The following is a 23,211-nucleotide window of genomic DNA, read 5'->3' on the forward strand; positions in this document are numbered from 1 at the left end:
TATCTTAGCTTAAGAATTCTCTGTATTCTCTAAATACTTTGTCTCAATCTGGGTCCCATTAATGTCAATGGCAAAACTTGCATTGACTTCAATGGAGCTAGGATTTCATTTCACTGTCTCTATCCTTCCCTGATACAGTTTTTGATCCTATACTTCTTACTGAGGCAAAGCTTGTACTGAAATTGTGGGGAGCTTTATTGATTAAAAACTAGTAAGAATTATAGGTTTTGGCAAGTACTTTGTTATAAACAATGCAGTGTATGCCCATCACATCTTTCCTGGGGAGATTCAAGATGTTCTTGTTTACTTTTTCTTTTTAGAGTCTGTGATGTATATTGTTTTGTTTATTCTATGTTTGGGTGATGGCTATGGAATTTTGTTTTGCTTTCTTTGTTTTTATACCTGTTCTGTATATAATCATAACAGTATCTGGTGTGGCTTAAAACATATTTGGTTACATTTTGTTAGGAACCCAGTTGTCTTTGTCATGAGATGCCCTATAATTATGCATTGCTATTGTTGATTTTGGTTTATACCATGTACCTAAATAACTATTCTTGATATATAAACTGGTGCTTTCAAAGTGAAACTAACATGAATCCTGCTCTCTTCCATCACCGTCTCTCCGATTACTTAACCTGGTCTCTTGGGCCAAGAGTCGCAGTCCACAAATCTTATCAAATTTGTCTCTGCTCTCTATGCCCTACCCTTCCCGGGTTTGTAGTCCTACATTTCTTGACCAGCCAGTTGCAGTCTCACCTGAGGTGATTTCATTGCTCCCCACCCAGCAATTGGTCCTCAGTCCCCCCTCCTCATTAGCTCCCACCCAGTTTCTTTCACCAGTGTCCAGTCCCAATTTTCCCCGTCTCAAAGCCTGCAGCCTCCTTGACCAACCTAGCACATCTTGCCCACTCACCCAGTCCTGGCTTGCCCTCTCCCTTGGCTCCCAGTCCTCTGGCCCAACCAGTCCCCGTTTTTCCCTCCAATTTCTAGTCATGCTTCTTTTTCACCCCTTCCACTCCCAGATACACCACGCTCCTTTCCCTCTCCCCAGTTCAGCTTTTGTCCACTCGACGTTTGAATCAGAAGTCTATCTTCTCTGTGCTGCCTTGGTGCCAGGAATGTCAATGAGAAGACAGTGAACAGGCTTCCTGCTCTCAGTTCCAGTGCCCAGTCCCAGACTGTCAGGATGGCTATGTCTAGACTGCAAGCCTCTTTCGAAAGAGGCTCTTTTGAAAGATACTTTCGAAAGAGCCTCTTTCGAAAGAGAGCGTCTAGACTGCACGTTGAACTTTCGAAAAAGCGGCTTGCTTTTTCGAAAGAAAGCATCCAGTGAGTCTGGATGCTCTCTTTCGAAGAAGCCCTATTTACATTCAAGAACGCCTTCTTTCGAAAGAGGAACTTTCGAAAGAAGGCGTTCTTCCTCGTAAATTGAGGTTTACCGCCGTCGAAAGAAAAGCCGCGTTCTTTCGATTTAATTTCGAAAGAACGCGGCTTGAGTCTGGACGCAGGTGAAGTTTTTTCGAAAAAAGGCTACTTTTTTCGAAAAAACCCCTGAGTCTGGACACAGCCGATATGTCTACACTACCACCCTAGTTCGAACTAGGGTGGTAATGTAGGCAACCGGAGTTGCAAATGAAGCCCGGGATTTGAATTTCCTGGGCTTCGTTTGCAACTCCGGTTGCCTACATTACCACCCTAGTTCGAACTAGGGTGGTAGTGTAGACATACCCTCACAGATCATCTTTTAGAAGTTGTTCTGGTCCCTCCTTTCCTCCAGCTATGGGCTCGGGGCATGCAGTCACTGTGTGGTGATGACATATGCACAGTATGACCAGCACTAATGGCTGTGGGAAGATAACAGGTTTCAGAAGTAGCTGTGTTAGTCTGTTTCAGCAAAAACAGGCACGTGCACTGGCACTCTTATAGCAGGATTGCCTGGCTCTATAGATGCTTTCCTTCGGCTGTATGCTGCCAGCACCCCCAGGTAACTTCAAGACACCGCCAAATTCCTAAGGAAACCACAATCCATTGGTGAACTTCAAATCACCATCCTAAACTAAACACCACTTTATACCAGAAATCTACTGACTGCTATGCTTACCTACATGCCTACAGCTTTTATCCAGAATACCTCACATGATCCACTGTTTACAGCCAAGCCCTAAGATACAACCCATTAGCTCCTATCCTCCAGACAGAGACAAAACAACTACAGGATCTCGCTAAAGCATTATTAAAACTACAATACCCACCTGGGGAAGTGAAGAAACAGATTGACAGAGCCAGGTGGGTACCCAGAAGTCACTTACTAGAGGACAGAAACAACAAAGAAAGCAATACAAGGCCACAAGCCATTACCTACAGCCCCCAGATAAAACCTCTCCTATACATCATCAATGATCTACAATGTTTCCTAGATGATGATCTCTTGCACTCACAGACTGTGAGAGGCAGATCATTCCTCACTGAGAGCCCCCTCGAACCTGAAACATATACTCACCACCAATGTTCCCTGTAAGCTGAGCACTTGGATGGCTTCCCAGGAGAGATTCAGGTGCCACCCAGCAGATTAGCAGAGTGCCCACAGCACCATCTGGCAGCATGTGTGTTTACTGGTGGTTCATGTCCACACATGTCTCAGTGCACATAACAGAATGTATTCCCCTCATGGAAAAAAATAGAAGGAACCCTGCTCTCCAGCAACCACATTCGACCCCACAACAGAAACACTAACCCAGGAATCAATCCCTGCAACAAATCCTATCGCCAATTCTGTCCATGCAACTACCCTAAAGATGCCATCATAGAATCTAACCACATCTGCCATACCATCAAAGTCTCATTCACCTGCACATCATGTGCTAGCAATATCCCTCTGCCATGTACATCGGATAAACCAGACTTTTCTATGCAACAGAATAAATGGACACAAATCAAACATCAAGAATGGTAATACACAAAAACCAGTGGAAGAACATTTTAACCTCCTGGACACACAGGAACAGACTTGAAAGTTGCCATCCTCAAGCAAAAAACCTTAAAAAACAGGCTGAAAATGTGGAACTGCTAAGTTGGAATTTAAGCGCAAAATTAACACCATCAGAATAGGTCTGAATAGGAACTGGGAATGGCTCTCTCATTACAATAAGTAATTTTCCTCTTTAGCTATTTTACCTTCTTATCCATAGCCACCCTGATTGGATTAGCTCTGATGTAACACTCTTACCTCTGTATCCCTGCTATCTGTTTTGTTTTCTTTCACTTCATGCATCTGATAAAGTGAGTTGCAATTCATAAAAGCTTATGCCATAATAAAATTGTTAGTCTTTAAGGTGCCACTGGACTTCTTGTTGTTTTTGTGAGAAGATGGAGTATGCTGGCAGAAGGCACATCCCTGATAGAAAAGCTACCCACTGCCACATTTTAAGTTTCTGCCCAAAAGTACAGAGGGCAATAGAGCATTTCCAATAAAAGAATATTTTAACACAGATAAAATTACATATTTTTTTTCAAAATTAAGTATATTTTTTCATTCTCTGATATGGTTGAACCATTTTGTCTGAAGTTGGCATGGAAAATGTAAGCTTAAATGGTTACAGTTTGGTAAAGTTATAAAGAAACTGAAAACAGTGTCTTTTAAGGGGAATTGTTAGAGATTTTTAATAACAGCCTATCAGCCATGCCTATAGTAAAAATTCTAATATAAAACAATGAGACCCAAATATACGAATAAAAATAAAAAACAAAACAAAAAAGAATGAGTATGAAGAATAATTATCTTAACTTAAAAGAGTTTTGACATATCTATTTCACATAAGCATGTACAGATGTCCAGCTATATATCGTTATTTACATTAGTAGGCAGAAAGAACTGTATGTTTGTAGAAGATTTGTTACAACATTATATCTAATAAATCACAACTTGTTTTATATCACAACTGCAACTCATTCTCTTGGGAGAATTGGTTACAATAGAAAACAATTAAAACAATCCTGAGCAATTGTGTAGCCCTCCACCTTTTCACAGATTCCATCATGCAGTAACAGAATCTTCCATATGTACCTAATCAACAGATGAGCATATATTGTATCTCAATACCTCAGCATTAGGTTCACCATATTTTGGTATGCTGAATATGGGACACCTGGTAAAATACTCATATGCAAGCGAGTTCAGTGGCAATCGATCACCCATCAGTACTGATGGGAGGGAAGAGACAGAAAATATGGAACAATTTTTTCTTAAACAAAAAAAAAGTAGGGAAACCTGTATAGGGCTTAAATACAGGACTGTCACTTTAAAAACAGGACATCTGATCACCTTATTCATCATGTAAAAGCAGCAGAAATTCACAGTTTCTCACATTTAGGTTGTAAACATCAGACAGTTCTTCTGTTGAATTGGCACCATAGCACAGGCAGAGCATTGCTTCCTCCTAGTTAATTTATCCAAGGAAATGTATGATGCCTGACACACATTCAGACTATTTAAGAAATTAGATGCTTTCAAGAAACTGTATGTTAATTTCAAAGATATTCTCAGTGAGTTGAGTACCCCCTGAGCCCTATCTGATTGTATGAGTTCCTGCACTATATTTCCAGTGCAGCTTTCACTTAAAGAGCTAATTGACAAGAGTAGGTACCTAAATAGAATTTTCCAAATATTACACAAGATGGGTCACTTTTCCCTAATTCTAAATAGGGATATTAACTACCAGTTAATTGACAAATCAAGTAGTTGATGGAATTTCAATCACTGCTTAATTAGTCAATAAGGTGTGTGTGTGTGGACGGGGGAGTGCTCCCGCTGCAGCTCTGCACTTTAAATGTAGTAAGAGCCCAGCAGGTTCTTACTATATTTAAAGTGCAGAACTGTAGTGTTCTGGGGGACTATGTCTACATTACACACTTATTTCGGAATAACAGAATGCACACAGCAAGCCCGTTACTTTGAAATAATTTCAAAATAACAGGCTTTTTACTCCACCAACTTCTCTAACCCTCATTTCACAAGAAGTAAGAGAAGTCAAAGGGTGTTCTTAATTCGATTTCCTGCTGTATAAACAGCACCAAAAGCCAAGTTAAAGTACTTTGTCTTCGAATAACTATTTCAAAATTAAGTGTTATCCCTGAGGAAAGAAGGCCTACAGATTGCTAAATAAGTGGCCCATTATTTCAAAATAACGGGCTTGGTAATGTGGACACTCTGCTTATAAATTCTACTTAAGGGGGGTTATTTCAAAATAATGCCATATTGTAGACCACAGCTTAGTGTGACAGCCTGTTCTCTCTCTCTATGTTGGAAAATAAAGCAGAGTTACACAATAACCTTCCCATGAAAGCACTTACATTTTTATCTAATTTCTCTGTTTCCATGCCTTAAAGATCATGTACTATCCAACAACTGATCATGTAGTTATTTATTTGAGTTTACAAATATTACAGTAACCTAATGAGAATATTAATTTAAGTCTTTCTTTGGAGCTAATACTGGATATGTATGATATTCTGTTGACAAAAGAATTTGATCTTACATTTTCATTATGTCTAGTACATGTCTGTTCCTTTTCTGTTAGTGTATTCCGATATAGCACTGAAGACATTTTTATGGAACTTGTCCTAAGGCAGTCACGTTGAACACTTAAAAGCACCAGTCTGATTCATATTGGTATAACAACTCCATTTACTTCATTAAAAGGATTCCTGATCTACATTTTTGTGAAAGAGAAGCAGACCCACAGATCTCTTTTTAATAAATAATTGTAGTACGCATACAGTATGGGCCTGATTCTGATTTTAGATACAATGGTGCACATTAGGGGTACCTCCACTGAAATCTCTGGACTTATCTGGTGTAAAGTCAACATAAGTCAGAGGAGAATCAGATCATATTTATTTGGAATCTCACTTTTTAACAGCCTTTTTTTACTTATGATATTACCTATCACACTTTCATTCTGTTTGAACAATAAAAAATGAGGTGTCACTACACAGACACCCATTAACTGAATGTCCTAATTGGTGAACAAAGTTTCAGAAGTCTACTCATTTCAGACATATCTGTGTAACTATCATCTTGAACTTTGCTAACTTTAAACTATTTGTGTGGAAATCTTTCATGTCAGACATCTGTTCAAGTTACAAAAAGTTATACACAAAAGATTCAGCTAAAACTGTTTAGCTGTTTCAATGTGAGAGGATAGGTGAAAATACAGTGGATTGGTTGCCCATGATAAAAATTCTTGTAACTGTTTCTTTAAAAAACTCTAGTGTCCCCTTGAACTGGAACAGAGACTTAACATTTCATAGAATCATAGAATCATAGAACTGGAAGGAACTTTGAGAGATCATCAAGTCCAGTCCTCCGCCCTCACAGCAGGACCAAGCTCCGTCTAGGTCATCTCTGAGGATATGTCTACACTACAGCACTATTTCAAATTAACTTAATTCAAAATAGTTAATTCAAAGTAAGCTAATTCGAAATAACGCATCTATACACAAAAACTGAGTGGACCCTGAACCAAAGTTAAGGCTGGCCGGAACCAGTGCTAGCAGGGCATCAGGTTAGGACTTGAGTGTGTGGGGCTGCTGCCTTAGGCTAACTGAGCTCTGTGCTTAAAGGGACCCTACCCCTACCCCGGACAGACAGTTCTCAGGGTACCCCGCTTGCTTGTCTACCTCAATGAGGGACAGTAAAGCAGTCCTATCTTGGAGTGCCCGCACTCGGGACACCACAACACTCGGCTACATGGAGCCAGAGCTGCTCCTGGGCACGCCGGTGCATCTCGTGGGGTCGTTGCCATCAGCCCTGCTGCACTTGCTGCAGGCTGCCATCCAGGGGATCCATCAGGGGGCTATCAGGATCCAGGAGGCCCTGAGGGACAGCATCTACCATGAGGAACCCTCAGAGCCTCCCTGGTCCTCCCCATCAGGGGCTCGTGCCCCATTCCTCCCTCATGTCCTTCCACTTACCCTTCTCTAGCCCCCCTTCCTGATGTCAAATAAAAGACACGTGTGTTCAAAAATAGAAACTGGGTTTATTGAACAAAACTGGGGGGAGGCGGAAGATGAGCCTCTGGGGAGACTGGGAAAAGGAGGTGGGAGAGAGAAAGAGAGAGGGTGGAGAGGGGAGGGGAAAACCTGGGAGGGAGCTGGAAGGGGGAAGCAAGGGGAAGAAGGGGGAGGAGAAGCTCAGGGCTCAGATTTGGGGGTCTCGCCGGACCAACCTGACTTTCATGCAAACCTGCTTCTGGGTTCGCATGTGGCCTTTGGTGGCCAGGCTGGCAGCTATCCTACCATAGACGGCCATGTTCCTCCATCTAGGGCTGAGACCAAACCTGAATAACGTCCATGATCTCCACCCTGGACCAGGAAGGCGCCTGCCTTCTCCAGCCCCTGTCAGGATCCTGGTTGCTGGCAGACTGCTCCTGGGGAGCGGTGGAGGGCTGGCTGCCAGTGGCTTGCTGGCTCATGTTTTGGGGCCACTGGGTCAGGGGCCCCGGTGACCACTGCTGGCTCTGGGCTGGCAGCCTTGAAGCTGGCACAGGCACTATTGCCAGGGTCTACCGCTTTAATGGCTCCGGGGCTGGAGGAGAGGAGAGTAAGTTTCCTGGTTGTGCCCAGAGTGGCCACCAGGGCTCCCTGGGAATGGCTGGAGGCCCCCTATTTCGAATTAAATGTTTACACTGCACTTATTTCAAATTAGCTATTTCGAATTAGGTGTTATTTCTCGTAGAATGAGGTTTACCTAATTCAAAATAAGAGCTCTACTATTTCGAATTTATTTTGAAATGGTGGTTTGTATGTGTAGACGCTATTAAAGTTAATTCGAAAAAAATGCTGTTATTTCGAATTAACTTTGTAGTGTAGACATACCCTGATAGATGTCTATCCAAACTGCTCTTATATATCTCCAGTGACGGAGATTCCACAACCTCGCTAGGCAATTTATTCCAGTGTTTAACCACCCTGACAGTTAAGAAGTTTTTTCTAATATCCAAACTAGACCTCCCATGCTGCAATTTAAGATCATTGCTTCTTGTCCTTTCATCACAGGCCAAGGAGAACATTTTTTCTCCTTCCTCCTTGAAAAACCCTTTTAGATACTTGAAAACTGCTATCATGTCCCCTCTCAGTCTTCTCTTTTCTAAAGTAAATAAGCCTAATTATTTCAGTCTTCCCTCATACGTCATGTTTTCTAGTCTTTTAATCATTTTTGTTGCTCTTCTCTGAATCTTCTCCAATTTTTCCACATCTTTTTTGAAATGTGTGCTCGAAACACTCCTGTTAATGCATCCCAGAATCATGTTTGCTTTTTTTTCCAATAGTGTCACATTGTTGACTCATATTTAGCTTGTGGTGAGGCAAATTCCTGTGATAACAGGGACAAACCGATCTACAGGTCACTTTGCAAATTAATATTTTCATGTTTAATTTTAATTTTCTAATTATTAGAAATATAAAATAACACTGACATATTTCTGCAAGTATTTGTTCAAATAAAATACTGAATGAGCTCTGTTCTCCTGTAACTTATCTGAAAAGCTGTATGTCTGTCATAACTACAATTTCCATGAAAATGGTAACAGCATTTATTTCTACTTTGTTTCAGAAAAAGTCATGGTCCAAGTCACCAGGATAAGTCTACTGCTGAGCAGGCTTCCTACATATAATTAGTTATTTGGGTTGCCAAACTTTTAATTCCACACAATCAAAACATCCTTGTCCCACACCTTCTCAAAGGTCCTGCCTCTTCCATGAAACTGCTGTCACTTGCTCTCCCATCCACACACATTTTCACTGGGCTGGGGTAGGGAGCTGAGGTGCAGGAGGGGATTAGAGCTCTGGCTGGGGATGTGAGCTCTGAGGTGGGGCCAGAAATTAGGGTTCAGGGTGGGGGGGTCTAGCCTTGGACAGGGGGCTGGAGGTGTGGACTCTAGAGTGGGGCTGGCTATGACAGGTTTGGGGGCAAGAGTGGGCTCCATGCTGGGACCAAAAGGTTCAGAGTGCAGAAGGGGACTTAGGGAGGGGGCAGGAGCTAGAGTACAGGAGGGGGTGCTGAGCTGTGGCCAGAAATTGGTGTACAGAAGAGGGCTCAGATCTGGATCAGGGGTTTGAGTGCAGGGAGGAGTTCAGGACTTGGGTTGGAGTTTGGGAGGGTGTGAGGAGGATGTGGGAGGGAGTTTGGGAGGATGTGGCCTCTGGGAGGGAGTTTGAATGTGGGAAGGGGTTCCTACGTGGGATGCGGGGTTTGGATCAATGTTCCCTCTAAGCTGCATGGCAGCACAGCTTCACGGGTGATTAATCAACCCTGCCCAGTCAGTCATCAGCCCTGAGCCTCTGACTGGGCAGGGCTGATTAATCACCTGTGAAGCTGTGCTGCCACGCAGGTTAGAGGGAACACTGGTTGGGATGTGGGGAGAGGGGTTGGGGTGGGCACCAGCCAGGCAACACTTTTCTCAGATGGCTCCTGGAAGCAGATAGCAGCCCTTTAGCTTCTCAGCTGAGAGGCCTGGCGGCTCCATGCTCTGTCACTCCTATAGGAGGCACTCCCATAGCTCCAACTGGCTGCGGTTGCAGGACAATGGGACCTGCTGAGCCATTGCTCAGAGTATGGGCAGCATGTGGAATTCCTGTGGACACTCCTGTGCCTGGTAGCTAGACATGCCAGCTGCTTCCGGCAGCCACACAGAGTCATAGAGGCAGGCAGGGAAGCTGGCTTAGCCGCACTGAATTGCCAACTAGAGTTTCTGCAGCCTGGTCAGCAGTGCTGACCAGAGATGCCATGATCCCTTTTTGACCGAGCATTTTAAATATAATTTGTGTTATTGGTACAGTTACCCTACAGCTTTTGGCTGACCAGAATCCAACTACTCATAACAGAGCAGAAATAGTCATAGCATTTTATTAATACTGAGCTAAATTTTTCCATCTTTAGAAAACTTCTTAAACAAGTTCCATTGACTTCAGTGGGATTGCTTTACATGAGTAAGTATCTGTGAGAACCTGTCTCTTTATTATTAACCGTGCTATTTTACTATTGGATCAATCAGGTATTGTGGCTCATAAGTTGGTAAAGAATCCACTTTTTCATCAGTTTAATTGCCATTCCAGGGCTAATGATCATTACCATTTTCAAATGCAGCAAGGCTTTTCCTGTGATTCTTTGTTTGAATATCATTTTCACTATCCTGGGAAAACAGTATTTCTTAATCTGTCAAGGGGCAGAAAATCAAACACAGACTAGTAAACAAGCATGCCCATACTTGTCTTCCCGAAAGTACTGCAACAGCAACAGCAACAGCAGGGCTCAAATATTTAATTCAGTTGCCATACAGTTTGTAAGGTTCATATCTTTGCAACCAGTCTACTTACAACACACCAATCCACATTTAGATTCTTGGCATACTGTTTAACTTCTGCACATATATTTTTATTCTAGAAAGCTAGAAGAACAGAGTTAGAAAGTACTACTTGTCATAACCTAGCTAGTGTTAGTTACCCCCAGAAAAACTAAACTACATACAATAGTTGATGCTTCCTAGTTGCTATAACGATAAAGTTTTTCTTACTAAATGTAATCAAAAGACACAAAGGGCTTGATTCAAAATCCAGAGGCTCTTACTGCCTTCACTGGGCTTCTGATTACACTCTAAGCTGGACTGAAGCCAAACTATATTCATTGCAAGTATTCCAGTTTACTATTGATATATTGGATTAGCCCAAAACAGCATGCAAATTTTTAAACTAACCAGCAGTGTTTTCATGAATTATCCTGAAAGCAAATGACAAATGTATTCCAGTCATCATGCCAACTTACATAGGACCATTCTCTAGCTGGCACCGTATGAGTTTGGTGTACTTCAGCAGAAGAGGATTTCATCACAGCTATAGTTCCTCTGGGCACAATTTATTTTTGTCAAATTATAAATTCAATGTTGCATTACTGTTCTCACTATCTTCAAGTTATTTTTAAGTGGCAAAGTGAAGTACTATGATTAAGTACTACAGCATCAGGCAGGAAGTTGTGCAGAGGTGGCATGAATCATTGCAAACATTTTCAGCCCACATCATGTATGCACATGCGCAAAAAACGGAACTTCACATAAACCACAATTAGATACTTCCTTGGTGCCATATTAGCCTGGCAATCGTTTTTGAACAGCAGAAACAACATCTAACACACTTCAAAAACTTCCTGCTCCTTGTTATTCACTGTCAAGCTCATGCTTAATATCTACTGTATCTTTATAAATCTTACGATGCTCACAGTGGGCAAATCTGTAAACCACATTTGAGGTTTGCCTACATTTTTATGAAGTCAAGCAAATTCCTTTTGACTTGGCAAAGAAAAGAAAAGAAAAGAAAAGAAAAGAAAAGAAAAGAAAAGAAAAGAAAAGAAAAGAAAAGAAAAAAGAAAAGAAAAGAAAAATAATAACTAAGTAAAGACCTGGACACTTGGCCTTAATTTACACATAAGAAAGAATAAAGAATACCAAATTGCAGGATCTAGTATAGATGCTGCTTTCTTAAGGCTGGAGAAAATAAAATGAACTGCAAATGTGCCTTTTCTAAGCACTTCATGCAATATAAAACAGAGTCTTCTTACCACAAGCAAACGTTCATTATTTTATGCAGAATTCATAGAAGTATTTTATTCTTAGAAACTGAAAACCAATCTCATCTTAATCTATGATAATGTTTACTAGGTTAAGAGAGTACTTTTGCTTACCAAGGTGGAGATAGAAAACGCCTTCTTCTAATTATTAGGCATTTAAAGAGATTCAAAATAAGAAAACCTGTGCATTAAAGAGTTTGAGGGTTAGGAGCCAACATGGGATAATAGAAAATGTTAGTTATTTACCAAAAATCTCCTCTTATATGTGATAGAGCTGCTAAGCAGGGGACTACAACTCCCATCAGCACCACTGCACTCCCTTTTCCCCTGGCCAGGTAAGAGGAAAGGAGTGCGGGGCTCTGTTTGAAAAAGTGGCATTGGGAGCCACATCTAAACCAGGAGCTGATCAGAAACCAGAGGCAGAAAATCCCCAGAAATCACATGTAAAGCCATGTGTGCAACAGATTGTGACTGCCAAGCTTTGCATCTGGGTGCAGGTGCATGGGGGACGTATGGAGGTGCAGCAGCAGCTAGGCAGGCAGCAAGAGTAGAGGGGCACAAATGAAAGACACTACCTGGCCTCACTTGGAAACCCATAAGATCCTATTTTCTGGAATTAGAGCCTTGACTAGAGAGAACACTCCAAGTACTAGATCAGAAGAGTTTGAGTCTCCATCTGACATGCCCAGTCTCAAATCAAAACCACTACTGCTCACATTGAACTGTGCCTGGTTATCTGCAACCTTTGCCTTTCCCTGCCAGTCCTAACAAACTACCCTTTCCATTAGCCATGTTTCTGAGTGATTTGGGGGACCCACCTTGGCTAGCTCCAGCAAGGCTTAGCTACTGAGCTTGTCTCCCAGTCATCATACACCTGGCACTAGACTGTCACTCACTTGTTCCCAGAATACCAGACATTCTGGCACTTCCAGGAATAGCATGGAACTGCCCTGCTTGCATGACCTGGCCTCTGCCACTGCAACCTTGCCCCTGCCACCGTGGCTTTATACTGTTCAAAATGGCATCTTCTGTCCTATACTGTACACAACCACATCTGGTTTTGTCCAAGTCAAGGATGAGGCACAAATCAGCCAAAAAGAGCTGTCTGGTATAAACTAGACGAATGTCCTCCCTAGCTGGCACCTAAGGATCTGGTTTACTTCAGCACTGAGCAGCCACCCGAATTACCATAATCTCTGGTCACAATGACCATTTTTACTACCAATCTATTTCATGCTAATATATTTTCACACTTGTCCATTAGTTCATTAATTACTAAATATTATGTATGCACGAAAGACCCTAAGTCTGGGCCCTACATAAAACAAGCTATAGTGAAGTGTTGACAAAAGAGCTAGAAAGGGTAGAGCATATAGCAAATATAACAATGGATTATTATGTGTTTATGTAATCATGGTAGACTCTTATCTTTATTTTACTTTAAAAATTACAAGATAAACATAACTCAATAAAATAGCTGCTTTGAAGTAAATCTTAAACGATTATACTTGATCTTTAAAATGAATCATAATTATTTCCTGATGTAATAGACAATCTTCAGCTACTGTTGGCCGAAGAATGTAAACACAAAAAAACTAATTTTGAAATTTGAGCAACTGAATTTGAAAATAGTTTTTAAAAATTTGTTCAGCAGGTTACAAAATGGACCCATTTAAAATTATGTATGTCATGTATAAATGTACAGCCATTCAATGTCATCCAGCATCCCCTTGTTCTTGTAATATGCAAAAGGGTAACTAAAAATGCCTGACTCACTGTCTCTATATCATTCGTTATTTTCTATCATCTCTCTCCTAATTCATCAATTCTCAATTATATTAAATCCCCAGGATTTTCAGTCTCTTTTCATATGGTACTTTTTCATGCTTCTAAAGATTCTCTTCCCCCCTTCCTGAACCACCTCCATTTCTGCCACATCCTATTTAATATAGGACAACTAGAACTGAAGTTTCTAGATGAGAGTGTACTACTGGTTTATATAATGGCATTATACATTTTGTACTATTCTCCATCTCATCCTTGTTTATATATTCTACCATGCTCTTTCCTTTCTTGATCAGTGTCATTCACTGCACAGAGTTCTTCACTGACTTGATCACAAGAATGATACAATGATTTAGTAGTTAAACCTAAATCTAAATTTAGTAGTTAAGTTTTAGCAGGATTATACTGCACACTGAAATTTTGGATAGGTGCTTTTATAAATTTAGTACATAGATAAATGCTTTTCAACAATTAATATTATTTGTATACAGACAAATTAGGAAATCCCAAACAGGGCTTTTTCAGGCTTCTAAATGTAAAAACTTGGAAGGAACTAATGTTTGCCACATCTCATCAAGATCAGTCAGTCAGCCTTCCTTGTGAATTAATTTAATAATGCACAAGAATGGTTTTCTTTGGGTATGTTCAAAATTGAGTATTTTAATGACAAGGTAGAAGAACTGCTTGCACATTTACAAGGAGCTTCATTTTTTATTTTTAGAGAAATCTACAAAATCCACTTAGTCACTTGAAACTCCAGATGTGCTGCATCTTAGAAAAAGAGCACACTTGTATAATGTGCCTAAATATGGATTTAGCTTTAAGTACCCAGGTTTGGAAATTCTGATCTTAAAAAAAATAGATTAAGTAGACATATTGTAGAGAGTATGAAAAATCTGAAGCTTTCCCCAAGACCTCAGAAGGATAATTAATAATAGATCCCCAACCTCCAATGTGTGCACCACTACAAATAATTGTTTGGTCATGGATGTCCACCACCAAATAAAAATTTAGGCAAGCATAACAATACTACATGACAGTACTCTCATGCTTCTGGATCTCTCTCTCACACTCTCTCACTCTATCTCTCTCACACACACACATACACGAAATAGAGGAATTTTAGTAATCTTTTCTATGTTCAGTATATTGAGAACCAGAATTCTATCAGACTACATCTACACTACAGGCTTCTAGCGCAAGAAGCCTTTTGTGCTAGATTTTTTGTGCAAAAACTTCTTGCGCAAGAACATGTCCGTACTTCAAAGCACATCGCAAAAGCTATGTGCTTTTGTGCAAGAGAGTGTCCACATTGCTGGACACTCTAGCGCAAGAAAGCTATGATAGCCATTCACAGAATGGCCATCAGAGCATCTGTGCTTTTTCCCATAGGTTTTTCTTGCGCAAGAAACCCCCCTGGAGCATCCACACTTGCCTTCTTGTTCAATAGCTGTAGTGCTAAAAGCAGTTATGCCTCAGAAAAGGAGGTTTATCTATGGTGGAAAAAGCCCTCTGTTCTGTCGTTTAACTGTACATTAATTGCATAAGAGCTCATTTGAAGTGTGGACGCTCCCCAGGTTTTTTGCGCAAAAACCTTGTCGCATAGATGTAGCCCCAGTGATAAAATCTATAATGCTACCCCCAGCTCTCTTTGAAAAGGAGATTTTCTGCAGAAAGAATGGAGCAATCTAATAACAGCAAAGTCGTTCTACCTTATTAGCAGTTTTTTGTGCAATCAACCAGTGATACTGTTGAGAGTTTCAAGTATAACGATGAGACTGTAGCTTTCATCCCAGAAGATGTGAGGTTTGCTTAATGGTTCTTGTGTCACTGAACCTGGAGTTTTCATGAAGCCACATAGTGAATATGCTTTAAATACATGTCCTGGTTAAGATCATATCTAGATGTGGATGACCTAAGGCTGTCATCCAACATTTCTCTTGTCATGAAACATTGGTTAATTTGGGGGGGTTTTTTGTTTTTTGTTTTTGGCTGAACACAGATATTTCTCTACCACACTGCCCTAAGTCCTACTGACTTGAGATCGCTCATCATCCTATAAGATATATGTGGGGAAGCTTTTTAATCTGGATACTATGTTAGGAAGAGAAGAATCTGAGTTATGCTGAAAGAAGATTAGAGAAAATTCTATAAAGCACCTGTAAATATTAAGAGAAACGTAGAGAGTATTGTAGAGAGTATGAAAAAAATGCTGCTTTGCCTCAAAGCTTAATGACAAGAACTGAACATTACCAAATGAAAGTAGATTAGGATAATCAAAGATTAAGGTAATTTAATAATCCTGTGCCTGCTGTCCACTTCTTTGCTTTTCTAAAAGAAACAACACGCTTTTCATGTTTCTGTAGTCTATACACTCATTGAATATTAAATTTGGAGAAATAAGAATCTCTCTTTTAGGAACAAATACTAATAACTGTATATTAGAAAAGTGTTAACAAGGATGAGTGCCCTGTGATTGGCAGAGTCTAACCAAAGACTCAATGGAGACCTTATATGAGCTACCTTGTCTTTGCCTGATTTTTTGTGTTATGTTCCTCTTAGAGTCTGAAGGTATTTTAAATATAAATATGCAGGAACACTTAACATTCACAACTAATGGAGCCTGAGGAATATTTCACAGCTGTAATCATTACAGTGAGACTATGTCATTTTATTACTGAGTCACTACTTTAAAAATAAACTCTCTTTGGGTAACATCCAGCACCAGACTCTAAAGCATAGATCAATATTTGTGCTAAAGTAACTAATAGCCTAATGTGCAGACACGCTAGGTAGAAATCCTGGCCACTCTGAAACCAAAAGCAAAATTAACATTGATTTCAACTGCGCCAAGATTTCAATCTGTGTTTTCATAGACAGGGCTCGTTGAACTGCAGCGAGCTCCGCTCGCCAGCCGCACTGTCCGGCGAGCTGTGCATGCGCAGATCGTTCTGCGCATGCACAGATCGCCGGAACCCGGCTCTTCCGGGTTACAATCTACTCGCCACGAGCGAGTAGATTGTATAATTTGTCAAGCCCTGTTCATAGCTATTTAATTGTCCTTTTGGCAATGTACATTTCCTGAAGAGGCCTTCTTTCAAGGACTATGCAAAACTGAGGATGACTACAGTAATTCTTCATTTAACACTATAGATATGTTTCAGAAAATGATTGTGTTAAGTGAAAATGTGTTATGTGGGGTCAATTTTCCCATTGAAAATAATGGAAAAGGTGGGGGTTGCATTTCAACCAGTGGTGTCTGTTGGGACCGGGACATAAGGTTGGGAGAGAAAGGGGACTGGCTTACAGCAGGGAGGGGAGGTTTCTGGCTCTGGGGAAGAGTAGGGGAGGAGACAGGAGGGGGATTTGGTTGGGAATATGCCCCTGTGATGGGTCTGCAGGGATCCGGACTGCATCCGGCGAGGGGAAGTCGCCAGGGATCAGCACAGCGAGCGACGAACCCTCTGCTGCTTTGCAGGGAGGCAGGAGAACCCCTGCGCAGCCACTGGCAATTGGCCAGCTGGAGAAATTGTGTTATTCCAGGGACGGCCGTGTAATTCAAAAAACGTTCCCTAAAAAAAAAATCGTGCTATCACAAAAACATGGTAAGCAGGCACGTGTTAAATGCGGAATTACTGTATTTAAGATAACTGAAGATTGTTAGATTCTTTCCGTAGGAGATAGGGTATTAACTTCATTGTCTTGGCCAAATTCCAATTTGAGCAATCACTCCCTACATACCCAGATTTCTCCTTCAGATTAAATTGAATGATATAGTTTGCTGCAGTACTGTTGTGCATTGTTAAATGCAATTTAGAAAGGAGCAAAATGTGACTATTTCCTTTTTTCCTTTCTGTGTATCAAAAAGGCCAGCTATATTTTATTCTTTGTTAAAGATTTCTTCCCTAATAATTTTTTACATTAGATATTCAACCATACTGGGTCAGACCAAAGGTCCATCTAACCCAGTATCACATCTTCCAAAGTGGCCAATTCATTCCAGGTGCCCCAGAAGGGATGAGCACAACAGATAATCATCAAGTGATCCATCTCTTGTTACCCATTCCCAGTTTCTGATCAACAGAGACAGGGAATACCATTCCTGCCCATCCTGGCTAATAGCCATTGATGGACTTATACTCCATGAATGTATATAGTATTTTATTGAACCCTGTTATAGTCTTAGAATTCACACATCCTCTGGCAAGGACTTCCACAGGTTGACTGTGAACTGTATGAAGAAATACTTCTTTTTGTTTGTTTTAAACCTGCTACCGATTAATTTCATTTGGTGATCCTAGTTCTTGTGCTACAGGCAGGAGTAAATAAAAAAAAAACCAGAAAGCATATAAGGAGTGGAAGATGGGAGGGACCAGCAAAGAAAGCTACCTTATTGAGGTTAGATCATGTAGGGACAAAGTGAGAGAGGCTAAAAGTCATGTAGAGTTGGACCTTGCAAAGGGAATTAAAACCAATAGTAAAAGGTTTTATAGCCATACAAATAGGAAAAAAACAAAAAATGAAGAAGTGGGACCGCTAATCACTGAGGGTATGTCTACACTACCCTCCTAATTCGAAATAGGAGGGTAATGTAGGCATACCGCAATTGCAAATGAAGCCCGGGATTTGAATTTCCCAGGCTTCATTTGCATAAAGCCGGCCGGCGCCATTTTTAAATGCCAGCAGTTCGAACCCCGTGCCGCGCGGCTACACGCGGCACGGAATAGCTAGTTCGGATTAGACTTCCTAATCCGAACTAGCTGTACTCCTCATTCCACGAGGAGTACAGCTAGTTCGGATTAGAAGCCTAATCCGAACTAGCTACTCCGTGCCGCGTGTAGGCGCGCGGCACGGGGTTCGAACTGCCGGCATTTAAAAATGGCGCCGGCCGGCTTTATGCAAATGAAGCCCGGGAAATTCAAATCCCGGGCTTCATTTGCAATTGCGGTATGCCTACATTACCCTCCTACTTCGAATTAGGAGGGTAGTGTAGACATACCCTCAGGATGGAGTGGAGGTTAAGGATAATCTAGGCATGGCCCAATATTTAAACAAATACTTTGCTTCAGTTTTAATGAGGCTAATGAGGAGTTTAGGGATAATGGCAACATAACAAATGGGTCTAAGGATATGGAGGTAGATATTACCATATCCAAGGTAAAAGCCAAACTCGAACAGCTTAATGGGAGTAAATCAGGGGGCCCAGATAATCTTCATCCAAGAATATTAAAGGAACTGGCACATGAAATTGCAAGTCCATTAGCAAAAATTTTTAATGAATCTCTAAACTCAGGGGATGTACTATTACGCTGGAGAATTGCTAATATACAGTAAAAATCCAGTGGTCCGGCATCCAATAGTCCGGCACTCCTGATAGTCCGGCACCAACTGGAACCTGGAAGTGCTCCAGGCAGCCGGACAATTGGAACTGTTCTGCCCCCGGCTTCCCCAATTCAGCATCTCATTTCTAGTATGTCCCAGTATTAGTTCAAAGGGAATTAGACACCTAATTCTCTTCATGAATTGCCCCCTGTATTTGTCCTCGTCTCTTCCTTTTAAGTCTGCCTGTAGACTGTAAGCTCTGCAGGAGAAAGACTATAGCTTAATCATTTGTCCATCAATATGCCCATTTATAGGACTAAATAAGTAACATAGAGTGATAGAATACAGCAAAAATGCACATTGTAGGACGGAGAATTGTCATGTTGTATTGTAAGTAGGTAGGCTGAAACTAACCAGCGGCTGACTCGGGGAAGCCGGAGGCAGAGCAGCTGGGGTGCTGCTGTGTTGGTCCCCTAGCACCGCCCCTTGGCACTGCAGGACCAACCCGGCAGCACCTCAGTTACTCTGTCCCAGACTTCCCCAAGTCAGCCTCTGCTGAAACTGACCAGCGGCTGACTCTAGGAAGCCCGGGGCAGAGCACCGCAGCTGCTCTGCCCCGGGCTTCCCGGAGTCAGCTGCTGGTCAGTTTCAGCAGCGGCTGACTTGGGTAAATCTGGGGCAGAGCAGTTGGGGTGCTGCCGGGTTGGTCCAGCAGCACCGAGGGGCGCATGCCCCCCACTCCACCCCAGGCCCCTCATAGTCCCCGCTTCTGATGGTCCGGCATATTTGATAATCCGGCACCCTCTGGGTCCTAAAGGTGTCAGATTATCGGAAGTTTACTGTAGCGCCTATTTTTAAGAAAGGGGAAAAAAGTGACCCGGGTAACTACAGGCCTGTTAGTTTGACATCTGTAGTATGCAAGGTCTTGGAAAAAAATGTGAAGGAGAAAGTAGTTAGGGACATTGAGGTTAGTGGCAATAGGGACAAATTACAACATGGTTTTACAAAAGGTAGATCATGCCAAACCAACCTGATCTCCTTCTTTGAGAAAGTAACAGATTTTTTAGATAAAGGAAATGCAGTGGATCTAATCTACCTTGATTTCAGTAAGGCATTTGATACAGTACCGCATGGGGAATTATTGGTTAAATTGGAAAAGATAGGGATTAATATGAAAATTGAGAGGTGGATAAGCAACTGGTTAAAGGGAAGACTACAGCGGGTCACACTGAAAGGTGAACTGTCAGGTTGGAGGGAGGTTACTAGCGGAGTTCCTCAGGGATCAGTTTTGGGATCAATCTTGTTTAATCTTTTTATTATTGACCTCGGCACTAAAAGTGGGCGTGTGCTAATAAAGTTTGTGGATAACACAAAGTTGGGAGGTATTGCCAATTTAGTAAAGGATCAGGATATCATAAAGGATATCATACAGGAAAATCTGGATAATCTTGTAAATTGGAGTAATAACAATAGGATGAAATTTAATAGTGAGAAGTGTAAGGTTATGCATTTAGGGATTAATAACAAGAATTTTAGTAATAAGCTGGGGACACATCAGTTGGAAGTGACGGAAGAGGAGAAGGACTGCGGAATCCTGGTTGATCACAGGATAACTATGAGCCGTCAATGTGACATGGCCATGAAAAAGGCTAATACAGTCTTGGGATGCATTAGGTGAGGTATTTCCAGTAGAGATAAGGAGGTGTTAGTGCCGTTATATGAGGCATTGGTGAGACCCCCATTTGGAATACTGTGTGCAATTCTGTCCTCCCATGTTTAAGAAGGATAAATTCAAACTGGAACAGGTACAAAGAAGGGCCACTAGGATGATTTGAGGAATGTAAAACCTGTCTTATGAAGCAAAATGCAGGACAATAGATGTCTTATGAAAGGAGACTCAAGGAGCTTGGCTTGTTTACCTTAGCCAAAAGAAGGCTGAGGAGAAACATGATTGCTCTCTTTAAATATATTAGAGGGATAAATAAAAGGGAGGGAGAGGAATTATTTAAGCTCAATATCAATGTGGACACAAGAACAAATGGATATAAACTGGCTATCAGGAAGTTTAGACTCGAAATTAGACGACGGTTTCTAACCATTAGAGGAGTGAAGTTCTGGAACAGCCTTTCAAGGGAAGTAGTGGTGGCAAAAGACCTATCTGGCTTCAAGATAAAGCTAGATGGGTTTATGAAGGGGATGGTTTGATGAGATAACATGATCTTGGCAACTAATTGACCTTTCACTGTCAGTGGAAAATAGGCCAATGGTGGAATAGTAGGAGTTACTATAGAGAACTTTTTCCTGGATGTCTGGCTGGTGAGTCTTGCCTACATGCTCAGGATTCAGCTAATCGCCATATTTGGGGTCAGGAAGGAATTTTCCTCCATGGTTTATTGGCTGAGGTCCTGGAGGTTTTTCGCCTTCCTCTATAGCATGGGCCACGGATCACTTACTGGAGGATTCTCTGCATCTTGGGGTCTAGTTTGAGGACTTCAATATCTGAGATATAAGTGAGAGAATTATTTCAGGAGTTGGTGGGTGAGATTCTGTGGCCTACATTGTGCAGAGGGTCAGACTAGATGATCATAATGGTCCCTTCTGGCCTTAAAGTCTATGAGTTTATAACTCTTCTTTATTTGCTTTTTCTATTCCATTCTCCACAATGACCTTATCATCTTTGAGTGTTCCTTTGGCATCTCAATCATCCAGGAGCCCCACTAGTTGTTCAGCAGACTTCCTGATTCTGATGTACTTAAAAACATTTGGCTATTGCTTTTTGATTTTTTGGCTAGCTGTTCTTCAAATTCCTTTTTGGCTTTTTTATTATATTTTTGCACTTAATTTGACAGAGTTTATGAACTTTTCTATTTTCCTCACTAGGATTTAACTTCCACTTTTTAAATGCTGCCTTTTTATCTCTCACTGATTCTCTTACTTATTTGTTAAGCCACAGTGGCATTTTTTTTAAAATTTGGGGTACACCTTTATTTTGAGCCTCTATTATGGCATCTCTGAAAAGTTTCCATGCAGCTTCCAGGGATTTCACTTTTGGCACTGTACCTTTTAATTTCTGTTTAACTAACCTCCTCATTTTTGTGTACTTCCCCTTCCTGAAATTAAATGCCATAGTACTGAGTTGCTGTGGTGTTTTTCCCACCACAGTTACATTTAATTATATCATGGTCTCTATTTCCAAGTGCTCCAGCTATATTCACCTCTTAGACCAGATTCTGTGCTTCATTTAGGACCTGGTCAAGAATTGCCTCACCTCTTGTGGATTCCAGAACCAGATGCTCCAAGAAGCAGTCATTTAAGGTGTAAAGAATCTTCACCTCTGCATCTTATCCTGAGGTAGGGATAGTTGAAATCCCCCATTATTATTTAGTTTTGTATTCATCTAGCCTTTCCAATCTTTCTTAATATTTCACAATCACTATCACCATCCTGGTCAAGTGGTCAATAATATTCTCTATCCCTCTCTTAATGTACACATATGCCATCTGTCCATAGGGCAGGTAATCATACAAGCTATACTGGGTGCAATACACTGGATAGTCCCCACTCTGCTAGAGGGCTTCTGCCTGAATTCTCTTTTTACTACTAGAGCTAATTCCTTTCTTGACAGAGCTTTTTTATATCAGGTGGTTTTGGTTTTAGTTTAGTTTAAAAAATAAGTGTATCTAGGCCCCTTCAAACTCCCCCTCTAAACTCCAGCACACAACTCCCCTTTCGCTCCTGTTTGCTAACTCCTCTGGTCACTTAAGAGCTGGGTTTTTAAAGCCCTGGCCATCCTGAGTAGTCCTGCCCCCTGGTAAAGGTTTGATGGGTCTTAAAGAGATTAGATATCAAAGCTTTGTTAAAAAACTCTCAGCCTTGCCTAGCAGGCTACTAGCCTCAGCACACGGTCTTCCAAACAAACAAGCTCACCATATCTTCCAGGCAAGTAGCACACCCTCCCCAAACACAAACTCACTACAGACAACCACCTAACCCAAAGGTCCTGTAATCGCTCTTCCTTCATCTGGAGAGCTCCCTCACAAAACTCCCCTGTTAGCTGCTCCTTTTTGCTAGCCTTAGCTGCTCCTGATTCAGCTTTTATATATTTTGGAAGCCTGGCATGACTGAAGATCTAGTGAGATTATGACATCACAAAACACTAGAAAATGAATAGTTAAGAGGGGAACTTGATTGTTGGTCAGATAACTTCCAATTCCTTGGGTTTTGTGAGAAACCTTTTAAACTCTAATGCTAAATTAATACTTGAGAAGTAGGCTGTCTTTGTTAAATATATCTCATCCCTTGAATTATAGGGTGAGAGAACAATCCCTGATGCCTTAACTGTAATCTGTGATGAGCAAGAGGACAGTACAGGCTGTACGATCTTTTAGGATGGTGCAGCTTGTTCATCTGTTGTAAGAAGACTAGTCACCAGACCAGGTTGCTCAACTCCTTCTGCCCTCTTTAATCCCTCTGGGTATGTCTAC

The 23,211-nt window shown here is 41.3% G+C and overlaps 1 protein-coding gene across 12 annotated transcripts in view; it reads right to left on the bottom strand.

Moving 5' to 3' along the window:
- SYNE1 (spectrin repeat containing nuclear envelope protein 1) overlaps window positions 1–23,211 on the bottom strand; it is a 488,224-nt gene that overhangs the window by 418,199 nt on the left and 46,814 nt on the right. The window contains exon 1 of one of the 12 annotated variants that reach the window (XM_075924458.1): window positions 10,823–10,962. The exons of the other annotated variants lie outside the window; for them this stretch is intronic. Within the exon in view, the coding sequence (XP_075780573.1) occupies window positions 10,823–10,832 (10 nt within the window). The 5' untranslated portion in view covers window positions 10,833–10,962. Of the gene's footprint in view, window positions 1–10,822; window positions 10,963–23,211 lie in introns of those variants that run through there. 12 annotated transcript variants of the gene reach the window in all.

This window comes from Pelodiscus sinensis, chromosome 3 (genome assembly GCF_049634645.1).
Source record: "Pelodiscus sinensis isolate JC-2024 chromosome 3, ASM4963464v1, whole genome shotgun sequence".
Lineage (NCBI taxonomy): Eukaryota > Metazoa > Chordata > Testudines > Trionychidae > Pelodiscus > Pelodiscus sinensis.